Genomic DNA, 18,295 nt, shown 5'->3' with positions numbered 1-18,295 from the left:
CTAGCCTGTGCAGTCCTGTCTAGAATGGATTTTCATTTGGAAGAGACATCCTTTAAAGAAAAATACCATCAAACTGGAAAGTGTTGTTCCTGATTAGCCTGTGTGGACCTCACAGGCTAATCTGGGATGACACATTACCCACACGCATTTCGCCCTGTTTTCTCAAAAGGCTCATTTTTTATAAATATACCTTCTCCATTTCTTTAGGGTCAGTGATGGGGGAAGACATCCAGTCCTTGTTGTCCAGTAAAGTTGCTGCCAGCACACCCCTGGGTCTCATACCACTATACAATGCCACCATGGTCAGAGATGTGCCTGCCACGCCTGTCATCACCCATCTACAAGGGCAGACATTTGTTAAATTGCTAATTTTTCAATTGTAAACCTTCAATGACCAATCAACAATCTTTATCAATTAAATTGCAATCACCTGTTATGCAAACAACTATGTTTGGACCATTGACCTTGAAATGTGACCTCAGGTCAAACAATGCCTGTCTAATCGGCCAAGTTATTTGAAAGTCCATCCAAGATGGACCAACATTACAGTCTGGAGAAAGTGTTAGGGGTTGACAACTTATATTTATCTTTAACCTTGAATTGTGACTTTGAACTTTGGGAACTGGTACTTGCATGTTACATAAGATCCCAGCTGCTTGTGACTTTTGGCAAGCTACACGGTTTCAAAACCAATTCATGGTGGACAAAGTGATGCTCCTGACCAAGAGTTAATGGATTTTTTTAATGATTGTCTAACCTTGGACCCTGAATTGTAGACATGACTTTTTACATGGCTAATTACTGCCTGCAAAGCATTGCCTCCTCATTATTTGCATATTTATTAATTAGGACAAACAGTTGAGCTTAGGCTTAATTGATTTGCATTTTTAACTGTTAAATAAACACTTTTTTGTCAATATAATTTAAACACACTGTTACCTCCATGGTTTGGCTTTCTTTCCAAACTCTGAACGTACAAATGTAGAGAGATGCCTTACAACTCTTGCATTGGCAAAAGTTCTTCTAATGTGGGCCAGCATAGCTCACTAAATCAGTCAAACTTCTGTAATTAGATAAAACAAAAAAATACAAATTCTATTATTTCAAAGACCAGTCAGATAGCAGTGCTACAAAAAATATTTTTAACAAGCTTGCCCTTGTCTCCTTAAAAAAATCACTTAAAAATCTGACAATTTCTAAACAGAATTCCTTTATTTTTCTGTAGACCTAAGTTGTGAGATTGAACTACAACACCAGGACCTGGTTAAAGTATCCACCCCTCAGTATGCCTGTAACTACTGCAAAGTTATTAAAATGCCTTCATCTGCTCAATACTATGGTTTGACCTTGATTTGTGACTTTTCCAAGTTGGATACATTTATGCCAAATAAAAAGAGAAAATTACTATTATCCTAATGTTGACCTTGAATTGTGTCTTTGCCTAATTTTCATTTAAAACGCTAATCATCATGCAGATCATTTTTTAAGTAAATAGAAAACTGAAAAAAACACTTTGACATTGAATTGCAACTTTGACCTTAGACCGAGGCATAGGGACCCAGATCTACCACATGCCACTCTGTCTCATCATTTTGTCCAATTTATTTGGAAAAAATCTATCCATGCTGAACAAACATTTGCACTGGACAAAGTGAAAAGTACAAATTTCCAAAATGTGACATTTGACATAAAATTGTGACCTTGACCTGGTTTTTGGCACGCAACACTCCTTCCCTTTCGGACGATCACTTTTGGAACAAGGGCTGTTTGTAAAACATGCATGCCCCCCTATATGGGCTATAAGTTGTAGTAGCAGCCATTGTGTGAATACGTTTTTTGTCACTGTGGGTGGTGGTGGTGGTGGTGGTGGTGGTGGAAGAAATAGTAGTAGTAGTAGTAGTAGTAGTAGTAGTAGTAGTAGTAGTAGTAGAAGTAGTAGTAGTAGTAGTAGTAGTAGAGTAGTAGTAGAAGTAGTAGAAGTAGTAGAAGTAGTAGTAGTAGTAGTAGTAGTAGTAGTAGTAGTAGTAGTAGTATAGTAGTAGTAGTAGTAGGTGGTGGTGGTGGTAGCAGAAGAAATAGTAGTAGTAGTAGTAGTAGTAGTAGTAGTAGTAGTAGTAGTAGTAGTAGAGCAGTAGTAGAAGTAGTAGTAGTAGTAGTAGTAGTAGTAGTAGTAGTAGTAGTAGTAGTAGTAGTAGTAGTAGTAGTAGAGTAGTAGTAGTAGTAGTAGTAGTAGTAGTAGTAGCAGTAGAAGTAGTAGTAGTAGTAGTAGTAGTAGTAGTAGTAGTAGTAGTAGTAGTAGTAGTAGTAGTAGCAGCAGCAGCAGCAGCAGCAGCAGCAGCAGCAGCAGCAGTAGCAGCAGAAGTAGTAGTAGTAGTAGTAGTAGTAGTAGTAGTATGCATTACAAAAATGCAGTTAGCCTTACATTTGATAAAATTTAAATATATTACAAGGGAGGCAAATCTGTAACAATAAATTTAAACTTATTGCATTTGTTTCCCCTGTAGTGTATTACCTCCCCTGTCCTGCTTATATTTATATTAATCAACAAAATTAAACATTAACATAATATTTAATATACAAAATATACAAAAAAATCTCATATTCTGATAATATTTTTACTGATCCACTGTATTTTACTAAAAGGATGATGTTTCATTGGACTGATAATTATAGATTTAGGATTACAGACCAGTTGCTTCAGTAATATTGTTCAGAGTGTGCCCTGTTGGCCGCGTATGCATTCTTGAATTATCATTCAAAAAACCACTTTACTATTTCGAGTCACCGTGACCTTGACCTTTGACCTAGTGACCTCAAAATCAATAGGGGTCATCTGCGAGTCATGATCAATGTACCTATGAAGTTTCATGATCCTAGGCCCAAGCGTTCTTGAGTTATCGTATGACAACCACCTGGTGGACGGACAGACCGACCGACCGACCGACATGAGCAAAGCAATATACCCCCTCTTCTTCGAAGGGGGGCATAAAAATATATCAATATAATACGTGCAGATGAAAATAAATTTACAAAAACTTTGATCTTGAATTATCAAGAATTATGACATTAACCTTGGGACCTGGATCTTGCGGGCAACACTCCGTCTCATCAGTTTTATGCCAAGTAATTTGAAAATCCATACTTGCTGAAAAAAGTTATGCTTCTAACAAAATCTGAAAGCACAAATTTCCACAACTTGAATTTAGATTTTGAATTGTAGCCTTTGGCCTAAGAATCTAGTTTTGTGCAAACACTCCATCTCATCATGCTGATAACTAATTAGTTATTTTAAGTTATTTGAGAATCCAGCCATGCTAGAAAGGAAAAAATCATGATCCAGACAAATTGACCTTTGATCTTAGTTATCTAGACCTTGGACCAAGGTAGCTGGTTCTAAAGCGCAAGATTATGTCTGATCATGCTGAAAATCCATTCATTTCCTGAATTTTTGACCTTTGACCTTGAATCGTTACCTAGACATTAGACCTAGGGACCTGGTTCTTGCCCATTACACTCTGTCTCATCATGCTGATCCTTTAAGTGAAGATTATTGAAAAATCAATCCATACTGGACAAAGTAATTATTAAGTGAAAGAGTAACCTGCCTATTGCCTTAATTTGACATTTGACCTTGTTTGTGACACCATTCACAGCTGGCATTTGTTTTAGGCATAGGTTTAATTGATGTTATCACTCATGTTGTGATTAAGATTGTCAAAGACTTTTGCATGGGTTTGATTAAGAGATTTAAATTCAAGAACTGGCTTATTATCTGATGTATTAGAATACAATAAACATTAGATGATTATAACAACGTTAATACCAATTTATATCAACTAAATTTTGGACACATTCCGAAGCAAATGAATAAAGATCACATGACTGACAGTCAAGGCCGAGCATTAATTTCCATGTGCAAATCAACCAACCATATAATAGCTAACGGTCGAATGCCTGGAGATAAAGCGGGTAATTACACTTTCACCTCACCACGTGGTCTATAGCGTGACTGATTATTTACTTATACACCACTACGCCTACACTCGGAATGTCATTCATGAATTTGAATTACTCGATTGGACCGAATTTTCTGATCATGCTGGGCTTTATTTTAGTTTTCTAACAGAAACAAATATTAACATACAAAACAATAAAACTGAAACAAAACAACAAGAAGTAAAAATAATATTTGATAATGACAAATTTAATTTATTGATTGAAGAAAATATATCTGTATTAAATCCAATTTTTATTGAAATCAATGTCAATAATCAAATTACAATTCTAACTCAATATTTACACAAAAATAGCGTGCAGATATTTGGAAAAGTATTTACAATTAATAACAATAAAAAATCACAACAAAAAGCGCCAGAATGGTTTGATTAACGGCAAAAAAAGCTTATAAATTTAATTTCTTTGTAGATATGGGATGATTAATTACCAAATGCCATTCTCGACCTTCCAATAACTAACTTCTTCTGAAGAGTTTGTTTTCGTTTTGAAAACAGGACTTCCGGTTTCAAAAAGGAGAAATTGCTCATGATGAGCAATTTTTCCTTTTATCACAATGATTTCTACCCCACCCAGCCAATTTATAAATAGTCCTTTACAATATTATTTCTCGTCTGCAATCTCTTTCAATTTGGGGCAGTCCAAAATGTGTCGTTTGGTAAAGGGTTAACATTTATGGATAGTTAACATGTTGGTCTACCTTTCACGCTCGACATGTATGCATTTATCTCTAATAATTAAAAAGTTATTCCAAGTGTATTTTGATTTTTGATTTTCCCATAATGGATAAATAGCAAAAACGCATAAACATGCAAAGTTCAACGACACTTCTGTGGCCATGTTTTTTGAAAAATCAAATTTTCTTGAACAACTTTTTAATGGAAGTCTTCAAGGGATAAATTTGGCCCCAGGGGCATAATTTGAACAAACTTAGTAGAAAACTATAAGATGTCACTACATACAAAATTTGGTAGCCCTAGGCCCAATGGTTATGGACAGGAGTATTTGACAATATGACAGATATGACAACCACCTGGTGGACGGACAGACCGACCAACCGACATGAGCAAAGAAATATACCCCCTCTTCTTCGAAGGGGGGCATAAAAATATATCAATATAATACGTGCAGATGAAAATAAATTTACAAAAACTTTGATCTTGAATTATCAAGAATTATGACATTAACCTTGGGACCTGGATCTTGCGGGCAACACTCCATCTCATCAGTTTTATGCCAAGTAATTTGAAAATCCATACTTGCTGAAAAAAGTTATGCTTCTAACAAAATCTGAAAGCACAAATTTCCACAACTTGAATTTAGATTTTGAATTGTAGCCTTTGGCCTAAGAATCTAGTTTTGTGCAAACACTCCATCTCATCATGCTGATAACTAATTAGTTATTTTAAGTTATTTGAGAATCCAGCCATGCTAGAAAGGAAAAAATCATGATCCAGACAAATTGACCTTTGATCTTAGTTATCTAGACCTTGGACCAAGGTAGCTGGTTCTAAAGCGCAAGATTACGTCTGATCATGCTGAAAATCCATTCATTTCCTGAATTTTTGACCTTTGACCTTGAATCGTTACCTAGACATTAGACCTAGGGACCTGGTTCTTGCCCATTACACTCTGTCTCATCATGCTGATCCTTTAAGTGAAGATTATTGAAAAATCAATCCATACTGGACAAAGTAATTATTAAGTGAAAGAGTAACCTGCCTATTGCCTTAATTTGACATTTGACCTTGTTTGTGACACCATTCACAGCTGGCATTTGTTTTAGGCATAGGTTTAATTGATGTTATCACTCATGTTGTGATTAAGATTGTCAAAGACTTTTGCATGGGTTTGATTAAGAGATTTAAATTCAAGAACTGGCTTATTATCTGATGTATTAGAATACAATAAACATTAGATGATTATAACAACGTTAATACCAATTTATATCAACTAAATTTTGGACACATTCCGAAGCAAATGAATAAAGATCACATGACTGACAGTCAAGGCCGAGCATTAATTTCCATGTGCAAATCAACCAACCATATAATAGCTAACGGTCGAATGCCTGGAGATAAAGCGGGTAATTACACTTTCACCTCACCACGTGGTCTATAGCGTGACTGATTATTTACTTATACACCACTACGCCTACACTCGGAATGTCATTCATGAATTTGAATTACTCGATTGGACCGAATTTTCTGATCATGCTGGGCTTTATTTTAGTTTTCTAACAGAAACAAATATTAACATACAAAACAATAAAACTGAAACAAAACAACAAGAAGTAAAAATAATATTTGATAATGACAAATTTAATTTATTGATTGAAGAAAATATATCGGTATTAAATCCAATTTTTATTGAAATCAATGTCAATAATCAAATTACAATTCTAACTCAATATTTACACGAAAATAGCGTGCAGATATTTGGAAAAGTATTTACAATTAATAACAATAAAAAATCACAACAAAAAGCGCCAGAATGGTTTGATAATAATTGTAGAACTGCAAAATGCAACTTCCATAACGCAAAAAATAACTTTAATAAGAAAAAGTCCAACTCAAACAGACAACAATTTGTACATTACAGAACAAAATATAACGCTATTCGAAGAAAAGCAAAATAAAGACATAAGATGAATGAAAGCACGCGGTTATATAACATTGCAAAAACACAACTCAAAACGTTTTGGAAAACACTTAAAAAATGCTATAAACCTTATAATAAAATTAAAGATCAAGCGCACATGAACGAAATGTTTAATCATTTTAATGACTTAATTTGGAAACGTTCCATGTGATAATATAGATAATGAAATAAATGCAAAGAATTTAAATAGACCACAAACCGAAAATGACCATCTGGATTCACCAATTTCAGAGTCGGAAATATATCAGGCAGTGTTCAAACAAAATAATGGCAAATCTAGTGGACCCGATAATATTTCAGCTGAAATAATTAAAACAGCATATAATTCTATTAAACCGTACCTCACAACTATTTTCAACAACATTTTTGATACTGCACAATATCCTGAGAGCTGGGGAAAAGGTTACATCACACAAATATTTAAAGGCGGAGACCCGAGCGATGCAAAAAATTATTGCGGAACAAAATTAAATAATATCTTATCAAAGATATATTCTCAGATTCTTTTAAACAGACTGACCAAATGGTGTGATGAAAATAAAATTACATCTGACTTCCAATTTGGTTAAAGAGCACAGTCGACTGTATCTTTATATTGAACAGTATAATTAATAAAGTCTTAAACTCTGGTCAAAAATTATATTGCATTTTTATTGATTATGCTAAATGTTATGACAGTATAAATCGTTCATTATTATGGCAAAAGCTAATTAACGCACACATAAGCTCTAAAATGGTTTCTGCACTCAAAGCCATGTATTCATCAGTCAAGTCAGCCCTCAGGCTAAACAATAACATATCCGAATACATCAATTCATACTCTGGTGTTAAACAAGGTGACCCGTGCTCAAGCATTCTATTCATGATGTTCGTCATTATCGAAAATATTAATTCTAATATTGAAGGAATCATTTCGATCAACGATATAAAATTCTTTTTATTGTCTAATGCCGATGATCAAGTCCTATTTTCGACTTCACCCAAATCAGCCCAACTAATGCTAAATGACATTTAAAATTATTGTAATAGATATAAACTGAAAATCAATATAAGCAAAACAAAAGTTGTCATTTTTGAAAAAAATAACCGACAAACAAATTTTAACTTTACCCTATATGATGAAACATTAGAAATCGTCACATCATTCAAATACTTAGGTGTAACCTTATTTAAACAAGAGCACCGCCTTGCGGGTGCAGACCGCTCATCTATTTTCTTTTTAAAGGTGAAGGGACTCTCATTTTCAATCACAAAGGAGGGAGGAGTGGAGTGAAGAGGGGTGTATAGTGTGGGGTTGTGGACATTTATTACATTATCTTCCAAAAAAGCGAAAAAAAAAAAAAATAATAAAAAAATCGGGGGGGGGGGGGTATAGTGTGAGGGTGTGGTGATAATTTGTGAGATGATCTTAAAAAAAAAAAAAAAAAAAAAAAAATCAAAAAAAAAATTTGGGGGGGGGGGTGGGGGGGTGGGGTGGGGGTATAGTGTGAGGGTGTGGTGGTCATTTGTGAGATGATCTTATACAAAAAAAAAAAAAAAAAAAAAATTTGGGGGGGGGGGAGGGGGGGAGGGGGGGGGAGGGCACGGGGGATGGTTTGGGTGAAGTCTATTGTGGTATGTCAGGTAAGAGTAGTTTCATCAAAGTATCAATCAAATCTAATCATAAATAAAGAAGTTATGGCAATTTTAGCAAAATTTAATAATTTGACCTTGAGAGTCAAGGTCATTCAAAGGTCAAAGTAAAATTCAAGTTGCCAGGTACAGTAACCTCATGATAGCATGTAAGTATTTGAAGTTTGAAAGCAATAGCCTTGATACTTCGAGTGGATCGAAACACAAAATTTAACCATATATTAAAAGTTACTAAGTCAAAAAAGGGCCATAATTCCGTAACAATGACAACCAGAGTTATGCAACTTGTCCTTTTACTGTACCCTTATGATAGTTTGTGAGTGTTCCAAGTATGAAAGCAATATCTATGATACTTTAGGGGTAAAGTGACCAAAACATAAATCTTAACCAAATTTTCAATTTTCTAAGTATAAAGGGCCCATAATTCCGTCCAAATGCCAGTCAGAGTTACATAACTTTGCCTGCACCGTCCCCTTATGATAGTTCATAAATCTTGCAAGTATGAAAGCAATAGCTTTGATACTGTAGGAATAAAGTGGACCTAAACACAAAACTTAATAAAATTTTCAATTTTCTAAGTATAAAAAGGGCACATAATTCTGTCAAAATGCCAGTCAGAGTTACATTACTTTGCCTGCACAGTCCCCTTATGATAGTTAGTAAGTGTTGCAAGTATGAAAGCAATAGCTTTGATGCTTAAGGAATAAAATGGACCTAAACACAAAACTTAACCAAAATTGTCAATTTTCTAAGTATAAAAAGGGCACATAATTCTGTCAAAATGCATGCCAGAGTTATCTAACTTTGCCTGCCCAGTCCCCTCATGATAGTAAGTAAGTGTACCAAGTTTGAATGCAATAGCATTGATACTTACTGAGAAAAGTGGAACTAAACGCAAAACTTAACCAAAATTTTCAATTTTTTAAGTATAAAAAGGGCACATAATTCTGTCAAAATGCACGCCAGAGTTATCTAACTTTGCCTGCCTAGTCCCCTCATGATAGTAAGTAAGTGTACCAAGTTTGAATGCAATAGCATTGATACTTTCTGAGAAAAGTGGACCTAAACGCAAAACTTAACCGGACGCCGACGCCAACGCCAACGCCAACGCCAACGCCGACGCCGACGCCAAGGTGATGACAATAGCTCATAATTTTTTTTCAAAAAATAGATGAGCTAAAAATGGAAACTGGTATAAAACGATAAAATCAAGAGCAGAACACGGTAATTATAGAGCGCTTCATCGACTTTTATCTGTTGTAAACCAATATGAGTTCCCAACTAAAGAAAAATTAAATCTTTTTGATAAATTAGTGACCTCGGTTCTTCACTATTCTGCTGAATTCTGGGGACAAGATTCTGGAAAAGAATTAGAGATTATTCATACAAAGTTTTTAAGAAAAATTTTATGTGTCAAGAAATCAACAAATTTATCAGCACTGTATGGTGAATAAGGACGATACCCCTTATCTGTGATAAGTAAATTACACATCTTTAAATATTGGTTTAAAATAATATCATGTACAAATGATAGCCTTATAAAAATAGCATATACATAACTGTTTAATGAAGCAAATCAAAACATAACGTACAACAAAAGAAATTGTGCTTATCAAATCAAATCAATACTAGAGCAGCTAGGTTTAAGTTTTGTTTGGACTGAACAAGAAACCCTGACAGAAAAATCTGAACAGACATACACTTACAATCTAATTAAACAACGTTTATTTGATCATTACAAACAGCACTGGTACAGTGAAATCAATAATTCGTCACGACTAAATACATATTGTCGCTTCAAGAATATGTTTTATACAGAACAATATCTTGACATAATTACAACGAAAAAAAAAAAAAAGCACTAACTCAATTTCGCCTATCATCACACAGATTAGAAATGGAACGAGTCGATACCACAACATTGCTCGGGATAACAGAAAATGTAAATTTTGTAATCTTAATGTCGTAGAAAGCGAATATCATTTATTAACATGCCCAATATACAAAGATATCAGAAAAACATATTTAAAGTCATATTATCAAGCATGGCCAACATTAAATAAGTTTGATATGTTAATGAGAACACAAAATAAAAAAGAAATAATTAATCTTTCGAAATATATATACAATGCAAATTGTTTAAGGAACAATTTAGATACAAATTTATTCATCTTCATCAGTATATTATTTATCTCAGAGTAGATCTAAAACAGTGCATTCTTTATCTCATTATTTTTATTTGCAATTGTCGTTATCAATTTTAAATGGAAATATAATATGTTATAAATCTGTCAAATCTTTATAATTCTTTATTTCTTAATTTTTATAAAAAACTGTTATTATCGATGTTAAACTTTAAGGAATATATAAAATGTAATGAATCAGTCAAATTTTTGTTAACTTCTACAATTACTTAATTTTATAATTATTATCATCCATGTCACCACACTTGTGTATTTTTGCATTTGGCTTAGAAGCAATTGTAATGCTTAATAGCTAATAAATGTTGTTGTTGTTGATTAAAGAACCATTTAAGGGGAGGAAATTGTCCTACCCCCCCCCCCCTACCCCCCGTACAGGATTTAGTTAAACTCTTCATATTTATATAGATTCAGCAAAGTTACAAACAATTGTGAAATAAGTTTGAAATTGAAAGGGAGGAAATCAGCTGAAAGGAGGAAAAATCACACCCGTTTTGTACTTAACTGGTTTTATTGTTGTTTCAAATGGAAATGTGATTGCAAGGTAATGATAATGCTTTGTTTATGTATATAAGTGGGGTGTGTATGTCAATATATTAAGCACTTTTATGCACACTTGTCTTAAAAGAGTTGTTTGTTTCATTTTGTTCTACATAATTTTAATTTAAGAAACAATAAAGCAAACATAATGAGTGGGATTCCTAAAGAACATTCTTTATTTGGGTTTTAATATAAATGAAACCAACACTTATATTATAATTTTATGGAATATGGACAAAACCCCTCCCAGATAAAAACCCTCCCGTCATTTTCATAGGGGGCGGACGAAAACCCTCCCATGAATAAACATGGGCGGACAAAAACCCTCCCATGAAAAAGACGGGGGAGGACAAAAACCCTCCCATGAAAAAACGGTACCGGACAAAAACAATCTCGTAAAAGAAACACTTAGTGTTGCATTCATTAATCCGATAAAATTACCCATTGTGTGTATTGTGTATTGTGTTTTCAGGGGTGTGAAATTGAAAGAAAATGTGTATCCATTAACTGTAAACATACCGCATTCTAATGTGCATATATATTCAATAATCCAATAATAACAACAACGATTAAAACATAAAATGAGGCCATTTATAGACAAGTGAATTTAAATTTAGATTGAATGCAATACGATACAGTTCAACATTTAATCGCGTCATACGCTCATTCATGCAAAAAACGTGCTTTCCGGGAAGTTTCTGAAAACTTTGCGAAAATGAAATTTAAATTCTGTTAACAACTAACAATTCGTTAGCATGTAACTAATTTGTCTTAATTACTTATTTAATTTAGCATTGACTGTAACGTTTTCAATTGCATTTTTGCAGACAATATATAAAGCATACTGTATTGTCAAATATGTCAATGATTCGGTTATTTAGGCGGACTAATCAGCTAATCATAACAATTAACTAGTTAATGGCATACAATAATATGTATCAAAAAAGCAAACTGTGAATCTGCAACTGCGGACAAAAACCCTCCCGTGAAAGCAATTAAACACCGACAAATGTTTACTCAAAATAGCAAACTGTGAATCTGCAACTACTTTTATTTTTTTAAGTAGTTTTATCACAGAATCAATTAAAAGCAATTAAACGCCGACAAATGTATTTGCTTCACACAATGTTGCATTCATTAATCCGAAAAAATCACTCAATGCTGACAACATTTGTTCAAAATATCATACTGTGAATCTGCAACATATAAAAAGGTAAATATGGTTTTTGTTTATCAATTGATTATGCTTATTTGTCAATGTATGTAACATTATACTGTCTAGACTTCATAATACTTGTTATAGAACGAAATAAAGAATGTCTTGGGAAGCCTGTGTCCGCCTCTGTTATTTTTGCGATGATGACTAAAAAAGAAACACGACTTTGATGTTCTTAATGCACTGGCCAGCGCACAATTTGATATTTTATATATTTTATATAAACACCCTACTTGTTATTCATACTAAGTAATCATGAATATCGTAGTCCTTATCATAGTAAATAATAATACAAATCTTAGTTCAAACATATATAATTGACGTCAAATGGGTGTAAAATAACAACATTTCAATTCAGAAATATTTTAATTAGTCAATATATAGTGTAATGTTACCTACTGAAGTGAAGTCACTATTACAAACAAGATGTGTTTGTGAAACACAATGTCCCCCTATATGACGTTTGACCTTGAAGGATGACCTTGACCCTTCACCACTCAAAATGTGCAGCTCCTTGAGATACACACGCATTTCAAATATAAAATTGCTAGCTTCAATATTGCAGAAGTGACATTACATGAGCAATTTTGACCCATATATTTGACCTTGAAGGATGACCTTGACCTTTCACCACTCAAAATGTGCAGCTCCATGAGATACACATGCATGCCAAATATCAAGTTGCTATCTTCAATATTGCAAAAGTATTCATAAAATAAGCGATTTGGGCCACATATATTTGACCTCTGACCTTGAAGAATGACCTTGACCTTTCACCACTCAAAATGTGCAGCACCATGAGATACACATGCATGCCAAATATCAAGTTGCTATCTTCAATATTGCAAAAGTATTCATAAAATAAGCGATTTGGGCCACATATATTTGACCTCTGACCTTGAAGAATGACCTTGACCTTTCACCACTCAAAATGTGCAGCTCCATGAGATACACATGCATGCCAAATATCAAGTTGCTATCTTCAATATTGCAAAAGTATTCATAAAATGAGCGATTTTGGCCACATATATTTGACCTCTGACCTTGAAGGATGACCTTGACCGTGACCTTTCACCACTCAAAATGTGCAGCTTCATGAGATACACATGCATGCCAAATATGAAGTTGCTATCTTCAAAATAGCAAAAGTTATTGCAAAATGTTAAAGTTGGCGCAAACCAACCAACAGACCAACCAACCAACCAACAGACCAACAGACAGGGCAAAAACAATATGTCCCCTACTATAGTGGGGGACATAAAAATAAATATCTCGGATAACCGACAACAAAATACAAATGTCCGAAATGACCGATTTCGGATTAAAAATTCATAAATAATCGTTGATAGTTGAATTCGTGGCTATGATTTCACGGGAGGGTTTTTGTCCGGTCCCGTTTTTTTCATGGGAGGTTTTTTGTCCTCCCGTTTTTTTCATGGAAGGGTTTTTGTCACTCCCCGTTTATTCATGGGAGGGTTTTCGTCAGGTCCCTATAAAACTGACAGGAGGGTTTTTATCCGGGAGGGGTTTTGTCGGCATTCTAATTTTATATTCATTCTTTATTTAAATGGATTTTTTGCTGAAAATGTGTGCTAAAATGGGACTTCTTTTTTCTCCTTTGGACTTTTTCTAAGTTAGGAGTCCAAGGACTTTTAAAACCCTAGTGAGATTCCTGACCATGCTCTAAAATACCCATTATATGCATCATTTGACAATTTAAAAACCTGAAAATTATAAAGCGTTGGAAACGCGAAACGATTAAATAATTTGGAGAGTTCTGTTGTTGTCATTATATTTTGTGACACTAAGAGGATTGATTATATAAAGTATAAAATACATCACTCACTGTATGAGCACAGATGGTTGAGTGGTCTAAGCGGTAGACTTTTACTTCAGGGGTCAGTGGTTCCAGCCCAGTTTAGCGTTACTTTTTTTTCTTTCTTTAATATATTCTTATTTTTTAATGGAGATTTTAAATTCCAATGTTTATATTTAACAATAAAAAGTATTTAATGACAAACTTCAATACATGTGCAAATCTGTGAAAAGGTCCCTTTAACATGGCTATGACCTTTAAGGTGGGTTCCCACTGCCGATCCGATCAACTCGATCATCCAAATTTCCGAACCAAGCTCGACTAAAAAGGGTATACACGACTTCTTCTTAACCTCTTGTCGATAACACATGACCCCCACACAACAGTCAACTCATTCACGACGTCCACTCAACCATCTTACCGATTTCCGCTCAATCATCTCGACCTATACATGTACGCGATCCCTATATGATCTCAGCTTGACCAAGTGGACCTCAGCTCAATCGCCACTGGATCTTCACACGACCAGATCGGGATGGTCGTACTACACTCGTACAAAGCGATCTAAAATAACTCGGGTAGAGGTCGAGCGGATCGGGTACAGAGCTCGTGTATGGTCGAATAGCAATCGGGAAGTGATCATGTACGGTCGAGTAGCCGTCGGGTAGCAGTCTAGAAAATCTGTACATCAAATCGAATAGAGCTCGAGTGGATCATGTTGCGATCTAAAATAACTCGGGTAGAGATCGAGCGGATTGGGTACAGATCGTGTAAAAGATGTCAATCCGATTGCCACACGATTGCTTCACGATCAACTCGATCTTCTACTCGACTAATACATGACCACTTCCCGAGCGCTTCTCGATCCATTTCCTACTCGACCTCTACTCGATATTTTTTGACATGTCAAAATATATCGGGTAGGAAGCCAGACCAATGCCGACCTACCCCGATCACTCATGCCGATCGAACCAGACCAGTACCCGACCGCTTGATCGGGCTTGATTGAGTTGATCTGATCATCAGTGGAAACCCAGCTTTAGGCATGAATATATTAAAACACTGTTGCTGTGAATTTATTTGTTTCGAGCTGGGAGCAACCTCAATTAATTCCTAATTGAGTATACTGTTATGGCCTCATTACTCTCGCACTTACCTTTAAAGTCGCGCCAGTCAAAAATCATAAAAAGCGACATTTAAGTTATGGTACAGCAAAGACCTAGATTACAGGTAATCTGGGTCTTTGGGTACAGGTAGCCAGAACTAGGTTTATGAAACAATCAGTGGCTTTTTGGTGCTTACCTTTAAAAGCTGAATTTTACCAATCTGTGATGTTTTATCAGGATTGTTGCATTTGTCACATCAACCGCATGTACATTACGTGAGAACGTCGATCGACGTCGTCAAAATTTAATCAAGGGTTAAAATCTAGAACTATATTTTTTTAGACCATCAAGGCTACAAATGGGACAATCAACACGTAGGCTAACTGAATAGAACACCGAATGAACTTTAATGAAATCTCAAAATATGAATCAATAAATGTGCATTTTAAACTTAATGCATATGTATCTGTAGGGTACTGGAAAATGCTATAAGTTTAACTTAAACAAAACAAAAGCTATGTCAGACAATCAACTTCGAGTTCACGAGTGTTCTAACTGAATAGAACACCGAATGAACTTTAATGAAATCTCAAAATATGAATCAATAAATGTGCATTTTAAACTTAATGCATATGTATCTGTAGGGTACTGGAAAATGCTATAAGTTTAACTTAAACAAAACAAAAGCTATGTCAGACAATCAACTTCGAGTTCACGAGTGTCAAATGGGCGCAGCCATATTTTACAACAATTCACGACAATATTGGGCGTTGTCGGCTAATGAAAACGAAAGGCGTTAGAGAGTTAGTTTGTGTGTGTGTATGTAAGAGTTTATTTACATGTCATCGCTGAGTCTTCACGACTACCTTATGTCTTGTTTTGTCGTGGATTTCCTCCCTTTGGCATGGGAGCACTCCCCTGTAGAGGATGAGTTTTCCGTTTGTTCACACATAATGTTCAACTTTTTAAGCGTAACGATAACTAGTGCGGGTATCCAGACTAGTATTTACAAATTCAACGAAACGCGTGATTGACCGATTATCTTGTGCGCACAATATAGCGATTGTGTTTTCAAGTCTCAAAAAAAAGAGACGGGAAAACAGAACTTGTGTTTTCCGCTCCAAAAAAAGACGTGAAAACAGAACTTTTGTTTTCCCGTCGCCAAAAAAAAAATAACTCCTGAAAACAGACTTATTTTGTGTTTCCCCGAGTTAATTTTTTTTTTTGGCGACGGAAAAACATAACTTGTGTTTTCCCGACTTTTTTTTTGAGCGGTGATGTCACCTTAGTGCCACCGTACTGACGTGTCTTTATGTAAAATTAGTTTATCTTAACGTGCTACGTACGTCAGGGACGATGTTATCGGAAATTTACTGACCTTAAACATAACAATGGTTTCCTATTTTGATTACAGTAAACAACTAATAGCAAGCGCACGCTTACGCCAGCATTGTTACAACAAGGGCACACATGTGCGTCTATTTGGAAGCTTATGTTGTCCTTCCGTGTCTTAGGCTGCATTATGTGTAGACTATGATTGTGTCCCAGAACTCATATCTTTTTAATTTACCAGACGATCGAAGTTTGTAATTATTTTGAACTATATATCCGATTTCCGGCTATTTAGTTGTTACTGAAATATTTCTCGTTTTGGGGTTGTCTTGTGTTGTATGAGGGAAGCCGGAGTACACGGAGGATAACCGAAACTGTCCGGTATTGTGACCACCAGCCAAACTCACATGCTTAATGGGAACAGGGGTTGAATACGGGTCGCGTAGGGGATAAGCGCGTATACCAATGCGCTAACCTGGGAGCCCACAAGGACACTCATTGCTTTGTAATATAATTGATACCGGGAGAGCCACACAGAACGCCAGAGCACATACACCCATAAATTACGACCACAATTAGGAAAATACGCTGCATTTACACGTACAGTTGATCTGTACATGTAGACTGTTTTATAATCAAATTTTCCCTCCTTCTGCATAGCAGTATCACGTACGGTTTCGGGTTGCTTTATGAAGCATGCAAAATAAATTTGATTTCTTAAAACAACGCGGCACATAAACCTAATGGTATTCATGTGTAATCCAAGTTTCATTGTCATATCTTACATACTTTTCGATCTATATTATCTCATGAGAACCCATTGTCAATAGAAATACCCACAGATCAATGCGTCGAAGAATCATATATTATTTTCCCCATTTTGTGTAACAAATATAGAAATTATATGTTAGTAACAGTGAACTGAACTGTGATAGTGAATACTGACAGACGGACAGACGGGTATAAAACAAATGTAAACCTAAAATACTGCCTATTACTTATGCTCATGTCAGTTTAATTAAAGAGACTAATCTTATTAAAAATGCTACTTTTTAAAACACTTAAACATATATATATATATTTTTTTTGACAGACTAACGGACGGATACCACCAGTGGACTCATGAAACTTTAAATATAAATTATTTGCCTATATAGAACAATACTGTGTTTCAATAGCTAGGTTTGAAAATAGAAATGTATGGATAAACTAATAATATAATATATATTATACCAATATACTAGCAGTTGTTGCAATTTCGTATTATACCAAAAACACACATATATATGATAATATGACCCTTTTGCTTACACATATTGCTCGATTGCTTGTGTGAATTTGAACCAGTACTATTTGTACATAAAGGTGCAACTAACTCGCAGCTGCCTTACCCGACTCAGAGATTGGGGAGAATAGCCGTACAAATGATTTCCTTATCAAATCAGGCAGCTCGAGTAGCCGGGCCGGGAATCCAACCCGCGATCCTCGGATTTGTAGTCTAACATATGGACGATGGTCCACCGTCGCCCAACTAAAAATAGCATGTAAAACCAAGTATGCGCATGCTCAGTGGCGGGCGCAGTAAATGGTTAAAGTGAAAGTAGATGTCGCCGCCATTTTGAGTGGTTGGTAAACTGTGGTTTGTGTCCAAATAATTAGACGGTATCTTTTGTATATTGACCCCATACTTATGTAGTCATTGCATATATTTTTATTAATGGGTTTCGACCCGTAGCCTTGTGTTCGCCCTACATCATGTTCGCCTTGGGTTCTGTTA

The 18,295-nt window shown here is 35.1% G+C and overlaps 1 protein-coding gene across 3 annotated transcripts in view; it reads right to left on the bottom strand.

The window, feature by feature from the left end:
- The window catches only part of LOC127852337 (oxygen-dependent coproporphyrinogen-III oxidase-like), a 63,847-nt gene that overhangs the window by 12,674 nt on the left and 32,878 nt on the right, over window positions 1-18,295 (bottom strand). Inside the window, exons 1-4 of one of the 3 annotated variants that reach the window (XM_052386278.1) lie at window positions 15,885-15,912; window positions 15,383-15,538; window positions 940-1,063; window positions 191-338 (exon numbers count right to left, since the gene is read on the bottom strand). In XM_052386278.1, the coding sequence (XP_052242238.1) occupies window positions 191-338; window positions 940-1,040 (249 nt within the window). In that variant the 5' untranslated portion in view covers window positions 1,041-1,063; window positions 15,383-15,538; window positions 15,885-15,912. Of the gene's footprint in view, window positions 1-190; window positions 339-939; window positions 1,064-15,382; window positions 15,933-18,295 lie in introns of those variants that run through there. The other 2 variants (XM_052386277.1, XM_052386279.1) reach the window with 2 other exon arrangements.

This window comes from Dreissena polymorpha, chromosome 12 (assembly GCF_020536995.1).
Source record: "Dreissena polymorpha isolate Duluth1 chromosome 12, UMN_Dpol_1.0, whole genome shotgun sequence".
NCBI classification, from domain to species: Eukaryota; Metazoa; Mollusca; class Bivalvia; order Myida; family Dreissenidae; genus Dreissena; species Dreissena polymorpha.
This window is presented reverse-complemented; position numbering and strand designations above follow the sequence as displayed.